Source organism: Octodon degus, unplaced genomic scaffold (assembly GCF_000260255.1).
Source record: "Octodon degus isolate 3935 unplaced genomic scaffold, OctDeg1.0 scaffold00113, whole genome shotgun sequence".
In the NCBI taxonomy this organism is placed as follows: domain Eukaryota; kingdom Metazoa; phylum Chordata; class Mammalia; order Rodentia; family Octodontidae; genus Octodon; species Octodon degus.
In genome coordinates this window covers 1162688-1182218 of record NW_004524689.1, presented here as the reverse complement: position 1 = coordinate 1182218, position 19531 = coordinate 1162688, and the positions used below count along the sequence as shown (strand labels likewise).

The 19531-nt window shown below is 63.9% G+C and overlaps 2 protein-coding genes across 5 annotated transcripts in view; one reads left to right on the top strand and one right to left on the bottom strand.

Annotated features, from left to right (window-relative positions):
* The window catches only part of Plch2 (phospholipase C eta 2), a 55495-nt gene extending 43930 nt beyond the window's left edge, over positions 1-11565 (bottom strand). For 3 of the 4 annotated variants that reach the window (XM_023699481.1, XM_023699484.1, XM_023699483.1), the window contains exons 1-2: positions 10728-10875; positions 9553-9798 (exon numbers count right to left, since the gene is read on the bottom strand). In XM_023699481.1, coding sequence (XP_023555249.1) covers positions 9553-9661 — 109 coding nt within the window. In that variant the 5' untranslated portion in view covers positions 9662-9798; positions 10728-10875. Of the gene's footprint in view, positions 1-9552; positions 9799-10727; positions 10876-11535 lie in introns of those variants that run through there. The other variant, XM_023699482.1, reaches the window with a different exon arrangement.
* A 7479-nt stretch (positions 11566-19044) lies between these two features.
* The window catches only part of Pex10 (peroxisomal biogenesis factor 10), a 20488-nt gene continuing 20001 nt past the window's right edge, over positions 19045-19531 (top strand). Inside the window, exon 1 of the mRNA XM_004639597.2 lies at positions 19045-19232. Coding sequence (XP_004639654.1) covers positions 19124-19232 — 109 coding nt within the window. The 5' untranslated portion in view covers positions 19045-19123. The remainder of the gene's footprint in view (positions 19233-19531) is intronic.

Sequence of the window (19531 nt, the reverse complement as noted above, 5' to 3'; positions counted from 1 at the left end):
CCCCCTCTGGGCTGCTCTCAGCTGTGCCCACACTGGCTCTGCCAGGGCTGGATGGCAGCCTGCACCCAGCCTCGTGTTCACTGTACCAACCGACATCAAAGCAGCCAGATCGAGGCCCTCGAAGCCCCAGAGATGTGCCCACCAAGTCCCCCGTCCACACCCAGGCCAGCACCAGCCTCTCCTCTTACTGTCCCTGGTTCTCTGAGGACACAGCCCGAGCCATGCCAGGTTCCCACTACCAGTGACCACGAAGGGTCAGCTCTCCTGCCCCACAGAGCAGGTGCAGGGCAGCAGGACCTCGGGGAAGGGACCACAGGGGGTTCTGGGGCGGCCCAGGGCTGACCCTGCCCGCCACGTGCCTGTGTCCCTGTGCTACTGGAACCCACACCCTCCCAGTGGAGCCTGTAGAGGACATGGCCATGTCCCTGCGGAGGGGACGTGTCTAGGGGTGTGGCAGATTTCTTCCAGCAGCCCAGAGCCCCAGAGGGAGGTGTGCCCCTGCCTCCAGATGGGAGGCAGAATGGTGACCTCTGACCTCTGACCTGCACCCTTGCCCGTGGTGCCTTAAGTCCCCTCTGTGGTTGGGGCTCAGCTCCAGAGGCCTGGCAGGTCACGGGCTAGCACTTTGGCCCAGGCACCAGCACAGCCGCGTCATGTCAGGGGTCTGGAATGTTATGGGACGAGAGGACACAAACCAGGTCCCTGCTTGAGGAAGAAAATCCAGCTCGGGTGGGAAGCCAGGTCACCACATCTGCCTGGCGGGCCAAGGGGTGGCCCCACCTCCTCTGTGCTGGTCCCTCCCTGCGCCGTGCCCACCCCCCCCAGGACACCTGCCGCTTCTTCACACCTCCTGCTCTCCTACAGACAGTATGTGTGTATGGGGGGGTCCCCAACTGCCTTCAGCCTGGGCTGCAGGTGAGAGCTGCAGGCGTCACCCAGCGCCTCCCAGGCCACATGGCCAAGCTGTACCACCAGCCAGCTGCCAGGACCCCGGCCCAGGACACCCACCCCGCGGGGCGCAAAGTTTGCGGGGGCCTGGACCCGCCCTAGCACGGCAGCCCCGTGAGGCGCTGCACCTCACCCTACCTCGCCCGTGGCCGACCCCGCCCCCCCGGCCCGGCAGCGACAGCGACAACGGCGACCCCCCAGCTCCTGTGGCGCCCCCGTGTCCCCCTCCCCCGCAGCGAGGCACCTACTGTGTCCCCGCCGTGCGGCTCCCGCGTCCATTGTCTCCGCAGCGGCGCGGTGGTCAGCGGCCCGGCCGGGGCGCGGGCACAGGGGGCATCGGCGCTCCTCCCGGGGCGCGCGGCTGTGCGCGCTCGATGACACGGTGACACTGCGCCCCGCGGAGGAGCAGCCGAAAGGAGCGCGCTGTCACTCGCGCTCCGCACCACACCCCCTGCCCGCCCCGCGCCGCCGCAGCCAAAGTACTTTCCCTTCCCAGAAAGATGCTGCACCTCCCTGCGCACCCCCACCCCTGAAAGCTGGACAGACCCGAGCAGGGGGGCGGGGCCGAGGGCTCCACAATGCCCATCCCCCGCAGGTGTGGGAACGAAGGGTCGGACCGCCCCTCCCCCACCCCACCTGCAGAGGGGCACCTGCAGCGCCTTGGAAGACTCCTCTAAGGGGCGAGCCCACCCCTGCTCACCTCGAGGCCCTCCCCCATCTGATTCCGGGGAGGACTCGGGCTGCTGTCTTGGAAACTGCTCCTCAGGCCTGGAGAGGGGACTAGGATGGGAGGCACTAGTCGCTCTCCGGTAGCCCATTCCCAAGGCCAGGACCCTTCTAGGTGCCTCAGCCTTCTGCACAGGTCCAGCTGTTGACCCCCACGCCAGGTCCTGACCCCGCCCCCTCCCCATCAGCATCAGGCCAGGATGTGGAGGCCTGGACAGCCCACCCCCCAGGCCCCCTCCCCTGCCCCAGGCCTGCCCTGGCCAGCCCCACGCAGCCAGCTATGGCACAGGAGGGCCCAGGCTGCTAGGGAAGCTGCCCACACCAGGATGCCTCTTCAGGATCTGATGGGAGCTCTGGTCCGTCCTGCCAGCAGGATGTGGCCACTGACTAGATGCCAACCTCTGGGCCCACCAGCCTCACTGGCAGAAGAGTAAAGGCCCTGTTTGGGACAAGACCGAAATGGTCACCAGAGGGGAGCGGATTCCTGAGGCGCATTGGGAGGGGGCCAGGGAGGTGTCTTTGGAGGTGTCTTGCCCATGGCAGTCCCTGTCACTCTCTGGCCTTGGTCTAGAGACCAACAAGTAGCCTCTGCCTCCTCTCTCCTGGCCTCAGTTTCCCCAGGCATAGACTCAGATCTGTGTTGGGTTTCCAGGTTCCTGGCCTCCCCTGTCCCTGGTGGGCAGCTGACCATGCTGGCCCTTGAGAGTCTGTCCTACACACGCAGGCCAGGAGCACCAGCTTTCTGCTTTCCAGGTGCCCCAGCCACTGCCCAGCCAGACACTGCGAGTCACTGAGGTCCCTGCCAGGGCAACCTGGGTGCAGCGTTGGCACCCCACGGTGGCCACACCTATCTACAGCAGAGCATCGGCCATCACTGCCACTAGGGACAGCAGATGCTTTGCATTGAGGGCTCTGGGTGTTGCATGTGGGGGGCTGAGGAGGGGACAGAGGAGTCATGGGGGCACCTCGGGCTTGGGGCCCCCAGGGGGCACTGCTCCATGTGGGCAAGGCCACTCACTCAGCTCCAAGTGCGCTCCCAAAGTGCTGTCCTCACTTCTCTGCCTCAACACCAGAATGTCATACAGCCCAAGCCAGAGCAGCACCATCTCCACCCTGGAGGAGGAGTGGGCCAAGGCCCCGTAGTGAGCGCCTGCTTTCAGAAGGACATGTGGGGTGACTACGGGAACAACCCCCAGCCTCCTGCCCAGCCTCAGTGCCCCAGGCCCTCCAGGCCAGGCTGGGACTCCTGCTTGGAAGCCGCTGAGAGTCAGAGCCAGCGCGGCTTGGCTGCTGGGATACGGCCAGTGGGGGCTTGGCCAGTGGGACTGGGGCTTCCCTCCGCATTCTGCCTGTCCCCAGGCTCTTCAAAGGCTTTTCCCAGAGTGTCAGCCCTGAGCAGTGACACCAGGGTGGGGAGGCCTGTCCTGTCCACTTCCTGGGCACCCAGAGGGAGCAGCGCCCTCCAGCCACGTCCACTGTGTGCTTCTCAATCTGCTCTGGGAGAGAGGAGGGACTCTCAGAGGACAGAGACACCAGTGCTCCATCCTGGCCAGAGCCGGCAGCTTGTGGAGACAAATGCCCAGCAGAAAGGATGCATAAGACCTGTGCCCCAGAGGCTGTGGCTGAGAGCCAGAGACCCTGGATGGCAGGGAGACCCAGGGTTCCTCCTGCGCAAAGCCAGAGCTGAGATGTGGGTCAGAAGCCATGAAAGAAGTCCTGACTCCAAGCACCAGCTCCAGGAGCCCCATGGCTGGCTGCCCACGGGCCAGTCAGGGTCTCTGGTGCAGACCCACTGTGCGGCAAAGCAGCGTGGCCGCTGGTGGCGTGCCATGCACCTGTCTCAGTGGCCAGGTGCATGTGGCTGCAGCTCTGAAGACAAAGAGCCAGCCAACCAGCCCCTGGTCCTGCACTCTTCCTTCCTTCCTGGACATCCCAGATGCATGCTACCTGAGCCTCACCCGCAGGCCCCCAGGCCCCCTGGGCCCTCCAAGACACCCACCATGCTGCTGGCCACCCTTCATCAGACACCCAGCCTTACGCCCAGGGCCCCCACCAGGCCCAGCTGTCTCCCTCAGCATTTGCCCCACAGTGCAGGGGCCGACTCCTCCACTTCCCCCCCCCCCGGCCCCTTGCCTGTTGCCAGCGCGTGGCACATGGAACCTCCTGCACGAAGTCTTTCTTGGTTGCCTTGCCCCTCCCAGCATCCCAGGACGGGCCTCATCTTGCTTAGAATCTGCCTTCCAGCAAGATGGTGAGGTTCCTGTAAGCAAGGAGCAACAGCCCAGTGCCCTCCAGCGACCTCAGGCTGTGTCTCTGGTGGAAATGAGCCCACCAGAACTCTGCCCCTGCCCAAGCACTGTGAGCAGCTCTCGGCCACCGTGGCACTCGACTCAGGGCATGACAGATGGCTCAGAGCAGGGCCAGACTCGGAGACATTTGGACACCCTGCTTTCCCCTGATATGACCACACAGCCCCAAGTGCCACGTGCAGGGCAGCAGTGAGAGGCACAGCGAGGGCCGCAGGGAGAGCCAGCTCGCAAGCCAAATCGATGAGTCTAATTGGGTAAATGTGCAATCGCAGCTAGCTAAATTTAGAAAGTGTGTGTTCCACTCTCCACCGGCATCTGGTCTTAAGACGTCCCGTTCCCAATCAGAACCCAAGACACCACACAGGATCAGCTCTGTCCCCGCCACATGCACTTCCCACATGGCACGAGGGGAGTGTGCCAGGGGCCTGCCCTGCGGGGGGGCGGGTGGAGCAGGGACTCAGCTCAGCCCATCTGGCCCCGAAACCCCAGACGCTTGGCTGTGCCTTTTTGGTGCTAACCGGAAGAGGTGGAGGCACTCCTGGAGGCCTGCAGGTAACTCCTGACATCATGATTTCTGCAGGGTGAAACTGAGACACAAAGAGAGGAAGCTAGCACCTACCCAGGGCCCCAGGGTGCTTGCTGTCTTTGGCCTGAAGCAGCACTCCGGTCAGGAGAGCCTACGGTGGGGCAGGGCAACTCTCAGTTTCCCAGGGTGGGGAGGCACAGGGTCGGATGAGACAGACGCCCAGCTAGGAGCAGAGCTGGCTGCCCCTGGCCCGGGGGCAGAGGGAGGCCGCGGCAGGTGGCAGGGTGGCCTCTCACTTTCGGCCACGCTGGCTGGCAGTGCTCTATCCAACTGCTGCCTAGCCAGAGTCAGCAGGAAGGAGGTGTAGTCAGGGCCAGGCCCACCATGGGCTCAAAGCAGGGGCGAGGCAAGGAGCCCTTCTCGGACACTAGGGGGGGCACCCAAGCCTGGGTAAAGCAGGTAGCCTGGGAACCCTCACCACCACACAGAGCTCACCCTGCCCCAGGAAGCTGACGCTGAAGGAGTTGCCCCAGCAGAGACCCTGCGGTGCTGCCCTGGCCCACGGAGTTGCTGCCAGGGCCACAGGGTGCAGGCCCTGTCTTCACGGCGCCAAGCCCTGGGCCCCCACGCAGATCCCTGCTATACACCAGCTGCCGCCTGCACAGCCAGCTAGCACCGGCTGCCAGGCGGCCAGCGCATCCTTCCATTCACTTGCGCCACCCTACAACTGTTGATGCCTCCCTCTGAGCAACCCCAGGGCTCCGGCTGGGGGGCTAGCGGTTCAGTGTGACCCTGCCTGGGGGAGGCCTCAGACCAGTGACCAGCAAGAAACACACATCCCGCCAAGTTACCAGGTGCTTGTTAAAAGCCACTGGGCAGACATTGGGAGCTGGGGGTCCTGGTGGGAGGGGTCTTCAGAGGGCAGGCACTGCTGGAGTGGACAGAGGAGGCTGGGCAGAGCTCAGAGCATGAGTGTCAGAGCGCCTGGCAAGGAGGTGCTGGCCAAGGTGGTGGACATGTGCACACATGTGCATGTGTGTCATATGTGTGCTTGTGTGCATGTGTGTGCATTGTGTATGTTTATGTGTGTGTGTGGCCTGTGTGTCTACTGGGAGCTCATGTGTGGGGTGTGTATACGTGTGTGGGATGGGGTCAGGGCAGGAAGGGGACAGAGGGAAGTGGCCCTGTTCTACCCAGGCTGGGCCAGGGCAGCAGCAGAGCTGGAGTACAGTGGGGACCTGGGCCTACAGGGATGCCTGTGGCACTGGATGTGGTGGGCGGAAGGCTGTCCCCAGGATCTGGCCTGGAGGATGCCTCGGGGCAAGCAGTCTGCCCAGAGAGGAAAGCTGGGGTGTGTCTGAAGTTGGGCTCTCAGTGAGTGTGCGTTAGAGACATGGACAGGGCGGCCAACCACCCACAGCAGGTCAGAGTCGGGGCTGGGCAGGGTGCAGGGAGCACTCCTGGTGCTGGGCAGGTGCAGGTGAGCCCAAATCTCCAGAACAGGAATCCAAGGCCCCATGCCAAGTAGGGTGACCCTTGGCCACTGCCTGACCCCCTTGGGAGGCTGGAGAGAATGAAGACCCAGATACCCCACCCTAGAAGCCAGTTTACACACTGCCCTCACCCGCCTGTGGCACCAGGACCCAGCGCAGCGCACATAGGGCCCGGCAGTGGGCCCCAGAGGCATGGGGCACCAGCCGGCCACTCAAGAGCTGGACACCCGGGCACAGTGCATGGTGCTCTGCGCCCACATGGTGCCTCCAGATCCAGGACAGCTCCCTTCAGCTGGCCTCTCAGGGCCACCGCCCTGCCCACACCCTCCTCTGTGTTCTCCCATGAACCCCAGGAAGAAGCCCAGCCCTGCCCCTTCCCTGAACAGCAGAAGTTCTGCCCAGGAGGCAGCCAGCTACAACCACCTGCCCAGGGCTCTGGTGTGGAACAGCAAAGGCAGGAACAGCCCGCTCTGGGCCACACCTGCCCACCAGCTGCCCAGAGAGGGAAGCGCTCATCTCCCAGGTCTGGGCTGCAGCAAGAGGTGAGAGATGGGTGGGGGCCAGGTCCCAGGCAGCAGCCGGCTGTCCGACACTGGTGTTATCTCCTGCTGGGCCATCCTGGCCTGGGCCCCTGCAGCGGTGGCCTGTGGACCCCAGCTTTCACAGCTCCCCACCCCTCAGCCCCTCCCCAGCCTTATTCATCAGCCCCCCAGGACACCAAGGGCCCCAATATACAGCGCCCCTTGGGTCATGGCTGGGTGACGTGCACGCAGGTCTCCTTGGCCAGGAGAGGCTTCCCCCCAGTCCTGCCCGGGGACGCACAGAAGCCCTGGCCCTGCCCATGGCCTGCAACAGCCGGCACACGTCTATCTGCCTCCAGCCTCAAAGACTCCAAGCAGCTGCCACTGTCACCATCCCCAGGTGGCTCTGGAGGAGAGTCCATGTGTCCTCCTTGCCCAAGAACTGCCCCAGCCCTGCACCCCATGGCTCAGATCTGGAAAGATGCTGGGCTCCCTGGAGAGGCCACAGCACACACCGCTGAGACCTCCTCCAGCTCCTCAGGAAGAGGCTGAAAGCGGGAGCTTCAAAGAGCCCAGTGCAGATCAAATGCTGCTGCATGTAGACCTGCAGCCTCCACAGCAACAACCGAAGCTGCGTGTGCATGCGGAACCACAGCAAGGTGCGTTAGCAAGACCATTCTGGCCCGCCTCACAGGAACAAAGCACTCAGCACCCCTAATAAAATCTGCCCCAGGGACAAACTCCAGGGCCGGAGGAGCTCAGGCCGCAACCTGCAAAGGCAGCCTGGACCTTTATCTGTCTATGACTTCCTGTGCCTCGCTGCAGCTCCTCATGCCTGGCTCCCTTTCACCAGGAGAAAAAGCCATACAAGGGCAGACGTCATGGCGCAGAGTAGGGTCCTTGGAGAGTCCTGCTCTCGGCATACATGTCCTGCCTTTAGACTCCTGTCTCCAGCCCAACCTTGTAGCTCAGCCAAGCCCCTGGCTCTCACAGCCTGATGCACACTCCAGCCAGCCCATGGCCCAGGCACCCAGAACCTGGTGTCCCTGGTGACAGGCAGCTCCAGCCGGAATCCACAGTACACAGGGGCCCGCAGGACAGCACCAGTCAGCACACCAGGCCTCCCTGGGCCACTTGGGTCCTTTCTCCACCAACGAGGCGAAGCCCAGCTGTGTGTACCTGGTTCATCAGCAAGCATCTGTCTCCAGGAGCCATGCAGCCTTGTCCATACCCGAGTCATGAGCCGCTGGGCCCAGGCCATGATGACTGGGCAGGGGAGGGAGGAGCCCTCCACGCTATAGGTTCAGTAGCCCTGCCCACTGCGAGTATGCAAAGCTGCCAGCTCTCCAGAGGCAAGTGCAGCCCACCTCGGAGGGGTGGCCGCACGCAGTCCTGTGTACCTCCATGCCACCCATGCACTGGGAGAAGGACGGGCTGCATGGAGTCCCAGAAAGAGAAGGGTGCAGCTGCCTCGGCCTCCTCCCCCATGGCCCACGGGAAGGTGTGTGAGGTGGCCAGGTGTCTGTGGGACAGCTCTGAAAGCCTGGGAGCCAGGGACCACCCTCCCTACAAATGACGCCCTGGTGTCTGTCCAGCCCAGTGCTGGCTACTTCTGACCTTTCACCTTTGCCATCTGTGACCCCAGGCACACAGGGTGGGGAGGGGTACTGGCTTCTCCAGGAACCTGGTGAGTTCTCAGTCAGGGACAGAGAGGGATGGGCCTAGGACAGTGAGGCCTCAGCACCTACGTGGGAGCCTCCTCACTTCAAGGCCCTGAGTTTGGGGACCAGGGCCACACCCTAACAATGTAGCAGCCTCCTCCTGTCAGGCACAAGCATCTCTATATACCCTTCCCTGCATCCCAGGAATCAGACTGGGCTACGCTCCCTGAAACTCGTTACCACGGATACGCAGAACTGGGGCAGACACTGCACAGGGGCCGTAGCCACCAGGGCCCTGCTGGACGTGCAGTGGTCTCCACCACACCCAGCCCCAGCCCTGCTGGCGAGCCCCCTTCCCCCAGCAGCCATTCCATGTCCCTACCTGCGCACCCTCATGGGACTGAGCAGCAAGGCTGGGGGCAGGGGATCAGCTCAGCTCTAGCCTCTGACAGCCCAGCTGCTCATCTGGAGACAGGGTCTGGCCCCATGCAAAGGCCTGGGGTCGGAGGGTAGGGGTGACACAGACTGGGCCCTACCTGTGGCTGGCTCCTATGCAAGCTGCCTGCATAGGACCCTGAACTCATTGAGCCAGGGACACCCCCAGAGCTGCCCTACACCCACTCCGCGTGGGCAACCTGCTGAACCCTGCACATAGTGGGGGGCTGAGTGGCACAGCCAAGGCAGGGCTGGCTGCACAGAGCAGGACCAGGAAGACGCAGCAGACCACAACCCTGACCCCTGCCCTCAGAGCAACCCCCAGGCCGAGACCTGCCCAACCCAGAATCAGCACACCAAGCTGAGACCCAGGAGCTCTGCTTGCTCTGCCCACGGGGAATCCTGCTCCCCAGGGTCTGCCAGGCAGCACTGAGATGAAAGCTGGGGCGGCAGGGCGGTGTGTGTGAATGGCGCCTCCCCGCCCAGGGCTGGTGGGGACCTGTCCGGGCCCATCTGGAAGTGTGGGGTGAACAAGCTGCAGCCAGCTGCAAAGCCAGGCGCAGTGCAAACAGGAATACACACAGCAGGCCGGGGCAGCCGGCAGCCAGAGCTGGGGAGTGTAGGGGAGCGGCACGCAGGTCTCCATACCTGACCCGGAAGCTGCTCGGGCCCAACCTGGGCCTTCTGGGTACAGAGGCCAACCCCGCCCCTTCCCAGAGGCACTGCCCGACTCACTGCGTCCAGCCAGCTGGACGCGGCCTACACAGAGAAGCAAACACATGCTGGCCGCCCTGTACTGCTGCAGCTCCCTGAGGGGGACGGGGCTGGGGGGTGCAGCCACAGGGCCCCTAGCGAAGCCCATCCTCCCCAGGGCTCCAGGATGGTCCCTCCGCAGGCACACCTCTCTCTCTAGCCCAGCGTGGCCTCACTTACCCACAGGCAGAACGTTGGCACTCAGGAAAAGCCATCTGCTCTCCAGAGCAGGCCCTGGGTCCTCAGGCAGAGGGGCAGGGATGAGGGGCCCGGGCGGCGGGGGAGCCATGCTGGAGGAAGGGGTGCGGTGGCCGTTAGTGGCAGGGCGGCCAGGGTCAGCAGGAGGCCGGAGGCTGCTTGCAGGTGGCTGTGCTCCCCCAGTGTCCCTTGCAGGCGTGAACACTGGGCCTATCGCCTGTCGCACGCCTGGAGAGCAAGAGAGCAGAGTCAGCGGGGCCTGTGGAGCTCAGGAAAGCGGCCTGGGGCAGTGTGGACACCACAGCGGGCCGCACACCCCAGAGGACCTGCAGCCCAGCTCCACGCAGTCCACAAAACAGTGCCCCTCTGCCAGGCGGGGAGGCCTTGGAGCCAAGGGCGTGGGCACTCCTGTGCTTGGTGTGGAGCGGGCGCAGTCAGAGGCCTCCTTGCCAGCATGCCCGCCGAGTGCCAGAGACTCTCTTCAAAGTTTGTCCGCTGAGAAGCAGCCGGGAGCTGGCCAGTCTCACAGAGCAAGCCCCGCAGGGCTGGGCGCCCAGAATACCCAGCCCCGGCAGCCCCGCAGTCTGCAGGGTGGCCCGGGGCTCCCTGGGCCCTCCCAGAGTGGTCTCTCGGCAGGGTTAATGCATGTCCAGGGTCTCAGCCCCACCTGTGTCCTGCTGCGAGTGGGGGCCCCGTGGTCTCCCAGGCCACTGTCCCTGGGAGGCTGTGTGTCAGTGCTCTAGTCCCCTGCTCACCACCTCTGAGCTGCACACTCCGACAAGCACCCTGCTCTGCTCCGGGGCCCCAGGGCCAGCTCTGCCAGGCCCTGCTTGGAAGCTCCCTGCCCACCCCTCCCTGCCCAGCATCCGACCACTGCAGTCCTGGACCAGCTCCTCCAAGAGCCTCCTGGCGCCTCTCCTCAGTGCCTTTCCTTCCCTTCTCTGGGACCAGAAGACCCGGAGCCCTCTGAGCTGCCCAGGACAGGCATCTCTGTGGAGACACCTGGACCCGCCAGGCCCCATGGCCAGCATGAGGAGGCATCCAGGCACAAGGCAAGTGCCCCCTCCCCTCAGCTCCCCTTGAGCCAAGGCTCTCTTCCTCCACCTGGGTCCCCTCCGCTCCCTGGGTCCCCACTGCTGGCCCAGCCCCCGGCTCACCACAGCACTGGGGTCTCCAGCCCAGGGTCTCCCTGGCCCCCAGCACGAGCCCAGCAACAGCCCAGTCAGCACCACCAGCTGCCTGCACGTCAGCTTCCTGCTCGGCCGTAGCAGCTGTGCCTCAACACGCCTGTCAGAACGTGGCCAGGCATGGGGCTCTGGCTGGGCTGGCACCACGGGGCCAAATTAGGAAACAGCCCTGCACACGCCAGCTGCCACAGGCCGAGGCGTGGCCACCAAGGACCATGAGGTCAGCCACTGGCACAAGCCCTGCCACACCTGGCACCTAGAAGCCCCACACCCACCTGAGCCCCAGAAGATGGCCCTCTATGCTGTCCTCACACCAGCCACGGCATGTTCTAGGGCAGGGTGGGGGCTAGTGATTGGGGGCTGCGAGGGAAGGGGCAGACTGATCTGGTCGGGCCTGTCTCCCCTGGGCTCACCATGGGGTTCAGGCTGATGCCCAGACCACAGGCCAAGGTGGCGAAGCCTCTGGCCTCAGAACTCTGGCCCTGCTCCAACCCTCAGGAACTGGCTCCGTCGGGGATGTCCACACACTGGTGGCTGCATGTAGGGCAGGCTGGACCTGGAGGCGAGCTTTCCTGCCCCGTTGCTGTTTAATCGGGGAGTCCAGCCCTGATCCCGAGTGCCTGGCAGGGACCCAGGGGGGTGACATCCACACCCCGACCAGCAGACTTTCCTCCAGGAAGGGAGTGGCCTTGTGCTCCCAAGATCCTGAGAATGAGGGGCTCCCAGGAAGCAGTCCTCACCCCTGCAACCCCCCTCCCCTGGGTCAGGGACCACATACCTCTCTGCTATGAATCCTGAGACAGCTCCCCACCGCGGCCAGTTCTCAATGGCTTCCGTTTCCGGGGCCTATGGTGGCCCCTTCCCCGGCAGTGCCAGCAAGGCCCCCCGCAAGCCCCGGCCTGCCTTCCCTGCACCCTCCCCTGCCGCCTCCCACCTTCTGCGTCAGTGCCAGGAGGCGAGGCCACGCCCTCACCTGGCATCCCTGGCTCAGGGTGTCAGATGGGGAGCCTTCCTTCTGGCCCCAGGCCCTGAGGACACCTGGACCACAGATAAACCCCCTCTCTGAAAAGAGAGACTGCGGCCAAGAGAGAGCACCACGCCCACCCCTGCCGGCTCCCTGGGACCTGCTGCCAAGCCCTGAGGGCTGACCCTCATCCCAGCAAGTCAGCTGCCACTTGCCAGCCCCCTGCTGCCCTGGCTGTGGTGTCTGGACGTGAACTGGTGATGCTGGGAAGAGCAGGTCCAAGCCTGGCCAGGAGCAGTACCCTCTCCAGAGGCCCTGCCCTCCCAGCCCAGGCCCCACTGCCCACCCTGGGCTTGGGTCCAGCAGGGAACGCAGAGCTGGAGCTGGGCCCGGAGCGCCATGGACCGAGGAAGCTTAGCTGTGGGTCGCAGAGCATTTGGTACCCAGTGCCCAGAGACCAGGCCCAGAGTCTGAGCGGAGCTCCCCCTGCCGCCTGGAGCAAGGTGCTGGGGCAACCCAGAGGGCACTCAGGTACAGAGCACGCCAAGTCAGGAGCAAGAAATGAGAAGGGCCATGCAGAAGGAAACAGCTTTGGAGGCCCAGGCCCAGTGGAGACAGTAGAAATCAGAACGTGGCATGCAGCAGGTAAGGAGCCACAGCGTGCTGCTGCCCTAAGGGGGCCCACAGAACCTTTGGGTGTCCACAAGGTCCCCACCACTTTCCCAACAGAGGTGTTACCTTTGCCCCATGTTGACATTCACAGGGAGGGTGGGTGACACCGCAGGCCTCCACCTGGCCTCAATTAAGGCCAGCGCTGTGGCCACCACCCAGAGCGATGCTAGGGAGTCCTTCTCCCTGGCGCAGCACTCACCCCGACTCTCGTGCCCATCATCCTGTGCGGAAAAGGGTCTACCCGAAGGCACAGCACAGCAGGCCTGGGGGCACGGCCCAAGGTGCGGAGCAGCCATCAGTGGAAGGCAGCTGGCATGTGCCCCCTGCTGTGCCAGCTCCAGCTCTGACAGATACCTCTCAAAGAAGGGAGCAAGGCGTGGGGGCGCATGTCTGGGGTCCCAGCGGCTGGGAAAGCAGAGGCAAGAAGATTACTTCAGCCCAGGAGTTCAAGGCCAGCCTGGGTTACAAAGCCAGAGCCCATCTCAAAGAAAAAGAAAGAAAGAAAGAAAGAAAGAAAGAAAGAAAGAAAGAAAGAAAGAAAGAAAAAAGACAAACTGCAGAAAGCCTGTTACTTAAACAAAGAAGTCACAAGATCTATCTCAATCACGAGGCTCCAGCTTGGAGTGAAAATTAGCCCTTTGTAAACTTCATACCCACCACTGCGAGCCTGCCGGCTCCCGGACGCTGAAGGCTGTGCTGGAGCTCAGCGGTGGCGATGCTAACGGGATCTCTGGACATCAAAGGCTGAGATGGTCTGCACTGGGGAAATCTGCACCCGCCGGAGCCGGCGCTTCCAGACATGTGGTCCACCCACCGTGGGGAAGATCGCTCGTGGTGGGAGAGACCACCGAGGCCACCGCGGGACACGCCACAAGCTGCAACACACCCAGGTCCAGCATGCAGCCACCTCAGAGACACTGCCACCACCACACATCTGTCCTCAAGGCCAGGTTTCACAGCACAGGTGACAGATGCGCCACGGGCCCTGGGCGAATCCAGCTGTCAGGCCCGCACCAGACACCTGGGAGATTTGCAAAGATGTAAAGCATGTCGCTTTGCTCACCGAGTTTCTGTTTCAAGCAAGTAGTTTTTTGTAAACTGTTCCTGTAAATGCTGTGTATATTAATGTGCAATTTGTTGTTATTTTTCACAAGGCCTCCTAAATAAATGCTCTTCAAGTGTCACTGATTTCTAACGGAAGCATGCGGCAACCAACGGGACAGCTGCTCCAGGCTTACCCGCTCTCAGGGTCGGGCTGGCTCTCACTCGTCTCCATGGGAGCGATTCCCAGGCGCCAGCGGGACCGCTGACTCCCGCGCTGGGAAGACACAAACAGCAAAGCACGGCCAGTGGCGTGATCCTACAGCATGCGTGCTTTCTCTTAAGACAAAAGATGTTAGTGTACAAGCTGGTTTTTCTAATGTAAATCCTCAGCATTCCGTTTTGATTGCAGGGAAGCCTGGGGGCCCATCTCCGAAAACTTCCGCCATACACATAGTGTGTTTATTCCTACTTAGACACAATCAAATCACAGCTAGATAAGGGCAGACTAACGGGAGGATGGTAATAATTAGAGCACGATATGTTTCGAGTGTCTACCATCTTTGGATTTTAATGTAATCTATGTTTTACATACGTAATTGGTGTAATTTGACTTGAATACTGGCCACACTCAACAGCCAGCTCACAAATGACTGGCATCAAAGCTGGCCCAGAAATCCCGGCCCACCCTGGGGTTTCCGGATTAAACAGAAGATCTCAGGGCTCCTTGGCAGCAGAGAAGGCCAAGGAAGCTGGGGTCATCAGTGCCGCCTCTAATCCCAACACTGGGGAGGCTGAGGCAGGAGGATCGACCTGAGTTCAAGGCCAGTGCGGGCTATACAGCAAGACCCTGCCTCCTGCCCCAAAAGAGGAGGGCAGAGGGTCCCTGAGACCAAAACCTTCGGCACTGCTCATTCTGAGAGTCCTAGCAGCAGAGAAAGCCCATGCCAGCAGCTCCCAGTGGCCCTGAAGGAGCCCAGCCTGGCAGTAGGGAAGGTCAGATGGGATAGGGCACAGGAGTTGCCACACACTGTCTTTGACCCAGCACTTGCTGAGCTCTTAGCCGATGACCAGAGCCCCAAAGGTGCCAGTGGCCTCCCTGTGGCAGCACCAAGCTCATGGGGAGGCAGTGGCAGTTCAGGCGCAGGTACAAGGGGCACCAGTGGGGTTTCACTCACCAGCAACAGCCGTGGGGGGCCAGGCAAAGGCCCCAGGGCTGGCTGAAGGACAGCACAGCCTGGGATCCCAGCAGGGCGCAGCCGGCCACCCCCCGAGGTGCCCGCAGAAAAGGACAGTTGGTGCTGACAACCAGCTCCTGAGCAGGCTGGACCATGGCAAGGTCCCCAAGCAGGACGACAGGATCCAGGCTGCCAGGCACACCACCAGCCACAGCCTCAGGACCGTGCAGGGCAGCATGAGGCTGCTCTAAGTCCGACGGCGCAGGGTGGGCCAGGCAGAGCAGAGAGGCCCAGGGCAGGAAGAGGGGCTCCGCACTGAGGCAGTGGGCCAGCGGGCAGCCACACTGAAGGGACGGGCCCACATGCCGTGTGCACAGAGGCAGGCGGCCTGGGCCTCCTCCCCAGGAGCGGAGGCCCCAAGTTCAGTGCTGGGCTCCGGCCTCTGCCAGGCGCCCCATCTGCCATTTTCAGGCTTCCAGACCAGCCAGCCCCAGGCCACAGCCCCAGGTCCACGCTGTCCAGCGTCTGGCCTGGGGCTCCAAACAGCTGCCCCTGACCCTCCCCACTCGCCCAGAATTCAGGGTCCCCAGGACCACGACAACACATTGGCCCTAACTGAAGAGGGGATGACAGGCACTGTGATGGAGCCCAGGGCCTGATGCCCATCCGTATGCGCCTCTGCGAGCTACCTTCCAGGCCAGCAGCAGCCCGCCAGGACTGCAGAAAGCCCTGCTGGGGTGCTGGGAAGGCCTCCCCCACAGCAGAGCAGTGCCTCCTGAGACCCTGGGCTGCCTTGCCTGACCAGCCTCCTGCCTGTGGAGCAGCCCCTCAGGGCGCCCTCATTGGCATGGAGGCACGAATGCCAGCTCAGGCTGGCGCTGCACCCTGGGGGCACGGGGGAGCCATCGAAGGCTCTGGGTCAGAGGAGTGAAAGCAGGAGGTGAGGTGGGGCACTGTCTAGTTCTGTTCCAGGAAAGAGGGCAGCAGGAGGCAGTGCTGACCCCCGAGCCCAGCCCTTCCCGCAGGCCCAGCGGAGCCCTGAGCAGCGGTGTCGGCCTGAGGCTCAGCCAACGTCATTGTTTTTGCTTGTTTGTTGTTGGGGTTTTCTATTTAGTACCAGGTCTACAGGGTCTCACTACAGAGATGGGACTCATAGTAATCTGTCTCTGTTCAGCCTCCCAAGAGCAGGGATTACAGGGTGCGCTGCCACCCAGTCTCAATCACCATCTCAGCGTGCTGGGGGCGGGGCCAGCAGAGCACCGGGAGGATCCAACCCCCAGCCGTTGCGCTCTGCCCAAGCAGGCGCTGTAGTCCGCTGAGCGACCTGGCCAGCCCTCAGCCGACTTGTGATGACGTTGCTTCTCTGATCATTTTAGTTGTCCTGCATTGCAGAGCACTGGACTAAGGGCCTTCACACGAAGCTGCATCCCCAGACATGTCTGTGTGTTTTGAAACAGAGCATTAAGTTACTAAGTAGCCCAGGCAGGCTGGGCTAGACTTCGTGACTCTCCTGCCTCAGTCTCCCATCGTACAAGCTCCCACATCCGGCTGCTGCCCCAATCTGAAACCTAAAGGCCCTGAGGCAGTCACGAGTGGTTGGAAGTGGTGGGCTCTGCCTCATCTCTTCGGGTCTGGGGTGTCTGGGGCGGCTCCCACTGGCCTGGAGAGCCCATGCCACCAGAAGCTAGCCCACCCTGCACCCTCCTGCCACCTCCTCCCGGGAACCTGGAGCTTGACCTCTCTGGGTGAGGAGTGTGGGCTCTCCTGGCCACAAGCTTGCAGATCCCAGACCCTGCCACTCCACCTGCCCGGTGGGAGCTGAGGCCCTGCCCACACCATACCTGCAGGCAGCAGAGATGAAGGTTCTGCACACCCAGCTGCCCGCTCCCTGCAAGGGTAAGACATGGGGCCTCAAGGGCCCCAGTATGTGCCCCAGAAACCCAGCCACAAGGCCCCATCTGTCTGTACAGAGCCTCAAGACAGAGCTGACCTGGCTCTACCCCAGAATGGATGGATGCTGTTCCCAGGCCTCTCCAGCCTCACCTGCTGCCCACTGGGTGGCCACCCCAGGAGGCCAGGAAGCTGCGCTTCGCCTGACAGAGCCCTCAGCCTCCTCCCAGGGCACACATGGCCTCTTCTCCTCCTGCCTCCTGCCCCTCCCCTTTTCCCCTCCCCAGGAAAGCGTCCCCATCTCCCCTTCTGGGACCTGTGCCCAGCTTTTGTCCACTGTCAGCCAGCTCAGCTCAGGACAGCAGCCGTACCCCCGCGCATTTGTCCAACAAGTTCATGCCTGGCCACAAGATAAAGCAGCACCAGTGTGGTGGGCAGAGCCGGGCCCCTGTGCTCCCTACAACCCACCCCTTCTTGGTCCCCACTCAGGTGCAGGTGATGGGCCCTGCTCTGTCACACAAAGGAATCGTGTCTTCCTGTCCCCACCAGCACAGGGACAGCCAGGTCCTGGCCAAGGGCCCCACCTCTGCCCCAGAGCAGCCCACCCACCCTCACCCACAGGATAGCCCGAGGCTCTGCACCCAGCCCTGGATGGTCCCCACCCACAGAGCCCTTCTCCCCGACAGCGCCCACCTCATGGGCCTCCAGCTCCAGTCACTGACCCTGAACAGGAGAAACCTGTTCTCTGGGTTGGGCAGCTGGTGGGGCTTCCTCCTCCCAGTTGGCTACACCCCAATGGCCCCATCCTTTCCAAGCTCCCTCTGGTGCTTCAGTGGACACTAGCTCTTGCTCAGTCCCTCAGCCACAACCACCATGGTTCCCCACATGGAGGCCAGAGCCCACCCCCACCCCATGGGGACCCAGACCACCACCCTGCTTTCCTAAGCACCCAGGCACTTGGCATTTGGCATACAGCCGCCCTAACAGAGCTGCAGAGAGCAAGGGGGTCCTGCTGCTGAGAGAACCATCGGGGGAGGCCCAGGGGGTCACCTGGGAGCACCCCATTCCCAGAACAGGAGTGCAACCCACAGTGCCCCCACTTGGGGGGGTGGCTGGGAAAGCTGGCTCAGCGGCTCTTCCTCCCTCCTTCCTGTCCATGCCCCTGCCCCCTTCCTGCCTTTGCCCTTCCCGCCTGTCCGCCTTTCAGATGCTGCTGTACTGGGCGCTGTGTGCGCCTGCTCCCAACTCGCCCATGTGCTCCCCCTGGTCTGCTGCTGCTGCTGCTGGTGCGCACCTAGCAGGGATCACCGACGGGGAGCCTACAAGAGCCTCTCCCCTGTCCTGGCCCCTCAACTGCGGTGAGAGCTGCAGGGCTGCCCCTGGATGGGGTAGCCTGTTTTGCAGAGGGCAGAATGCCCACCCAGACCCACCCACTCAGCCTGCACCTCCACGTGAGCCCAGCATCCGTGTGCTGGGTCATAGCACCGGAGGCTCTTGAGAAACAGCTGATTACGACCTCCATCCCGGCCAACAGACCGGCGAGGCCCGGGCACTGCCGAGGGGTGGTGTGACCCTCCGGCAAACGACCAAACGCCAGCCCAGAAGCACCCCCAGCATGGTCACCAAGAGGCTTGCTAGGCGGGGCTAACTGGTTGAAGATGGGGCAGCTGCTGGTGGCCGTGGGGAAGAGGCGGAGATCAGAGCCCTAGGCCTGGGCTGAGCCCTCCGTCACCTCTGTCCCGGGCTGTGGCTTTCTCCAGAAAGCCGTGTGTTCTACCAGTGCCTCGGAGCACCGTGACTCCGGATGGGGAGGCCCGTGGCAGCGAGGGACAGGTGCCTCCCTCCAGCAAGAGCCCTCGGGGCGGCGCACGCGGGCCGACGGCGCCCCCTGCCGGCCCTTCCGGGCTCCGCCCTCCGAAAGGCGCTCCACGCGCGCTCCTCCCGACCCTGCCGGGCCGCGTTCCGCGGGTCCACGCTACGCGGCCTCCGCGTAGGAGCCCAGGACCGGACACGGGGGCAGCCCGTCCTCCGAGGGACCTGCCTGCCGCGGAACCACTCCGACTGGAGGCCGAGCCCCGAGACCGCACCGGAGCTGGGGCCGCGGCCCGTCCTGCGCGCCGGGCAGAGGCCGCCCGCACCCTCCCGCGGCTGCTCGAGACGGGCGCTCTGCGCTCAGCGCTGCCCACCACCGCAGCGAGGCTGCGCCCACCAACAAGGCCCGCCCCTCAGGCCCCGTCCCCTCGTGGCCGCTCGCGCCCTGCTCCCATTCATTCTCGCAGTCATCAGTTCATCCGCGGGAGCAGAGCTGCCAGGGTCCGCGAGTTCCGGCGGGCCTGCCCCCACCCGGGCCTGCCCCGACCCCGGTCTTCCCAGGCCCCGCCCACCAGGCGTGGCCCCGCCCAGGAAGGCCCCGCCCCAGGCGTCGCTCCGCCTCCGATCCTGGCCCCGCCTCCTGGCCTGGCGCGGCCCTCCCTGCACCGCCTCCCCCACCCCCCGCATGACGCTATCAGGCCCCGCCTCCTTGCGCGCGTCGCGCGAGGCCTGCGCCGCTCGTCGAGCCACGTCGCGCGTCATCGCTGCGCAGCCGCAGCGGTGCGTTCCGGAGCGTGGACAGTGCGGTCATGGCACGGGCAGCCAGCCCTCCGGAGGTGATCCGCGCGGCGCAGAAGGACGAGTACTACCGCGGGGGGCTGCGGAGCGCAGCGGGCGGCGCCCTTCACAGCCTGGCAGGTGGGCGCGCCGGGAGCGGGCGTCCATACCTGCGGGCAGACCCCGTCCGCCCACCCCGGACGGCAGCGATACTCCGCAGCCGCCACGGCGTGGCGCTGCCCCTGGCGGGGCCTCGGGAGGCCGCCGGTGGAGGGCGATCGGAGCAGGCGGCGCCCCGTGCTGCAGTTCCCGAGCAGCGCTCACGCTGCTGGCACGCTCGCGGGGCTCCTCAGGCGTCCATTCGGCTGTGCAGTGGGATTCAGAGAGCGCCCGCGCCAGGGAAGGGCGGAGCGCAGACGTTGTGCCAGGCAGACCTCCGC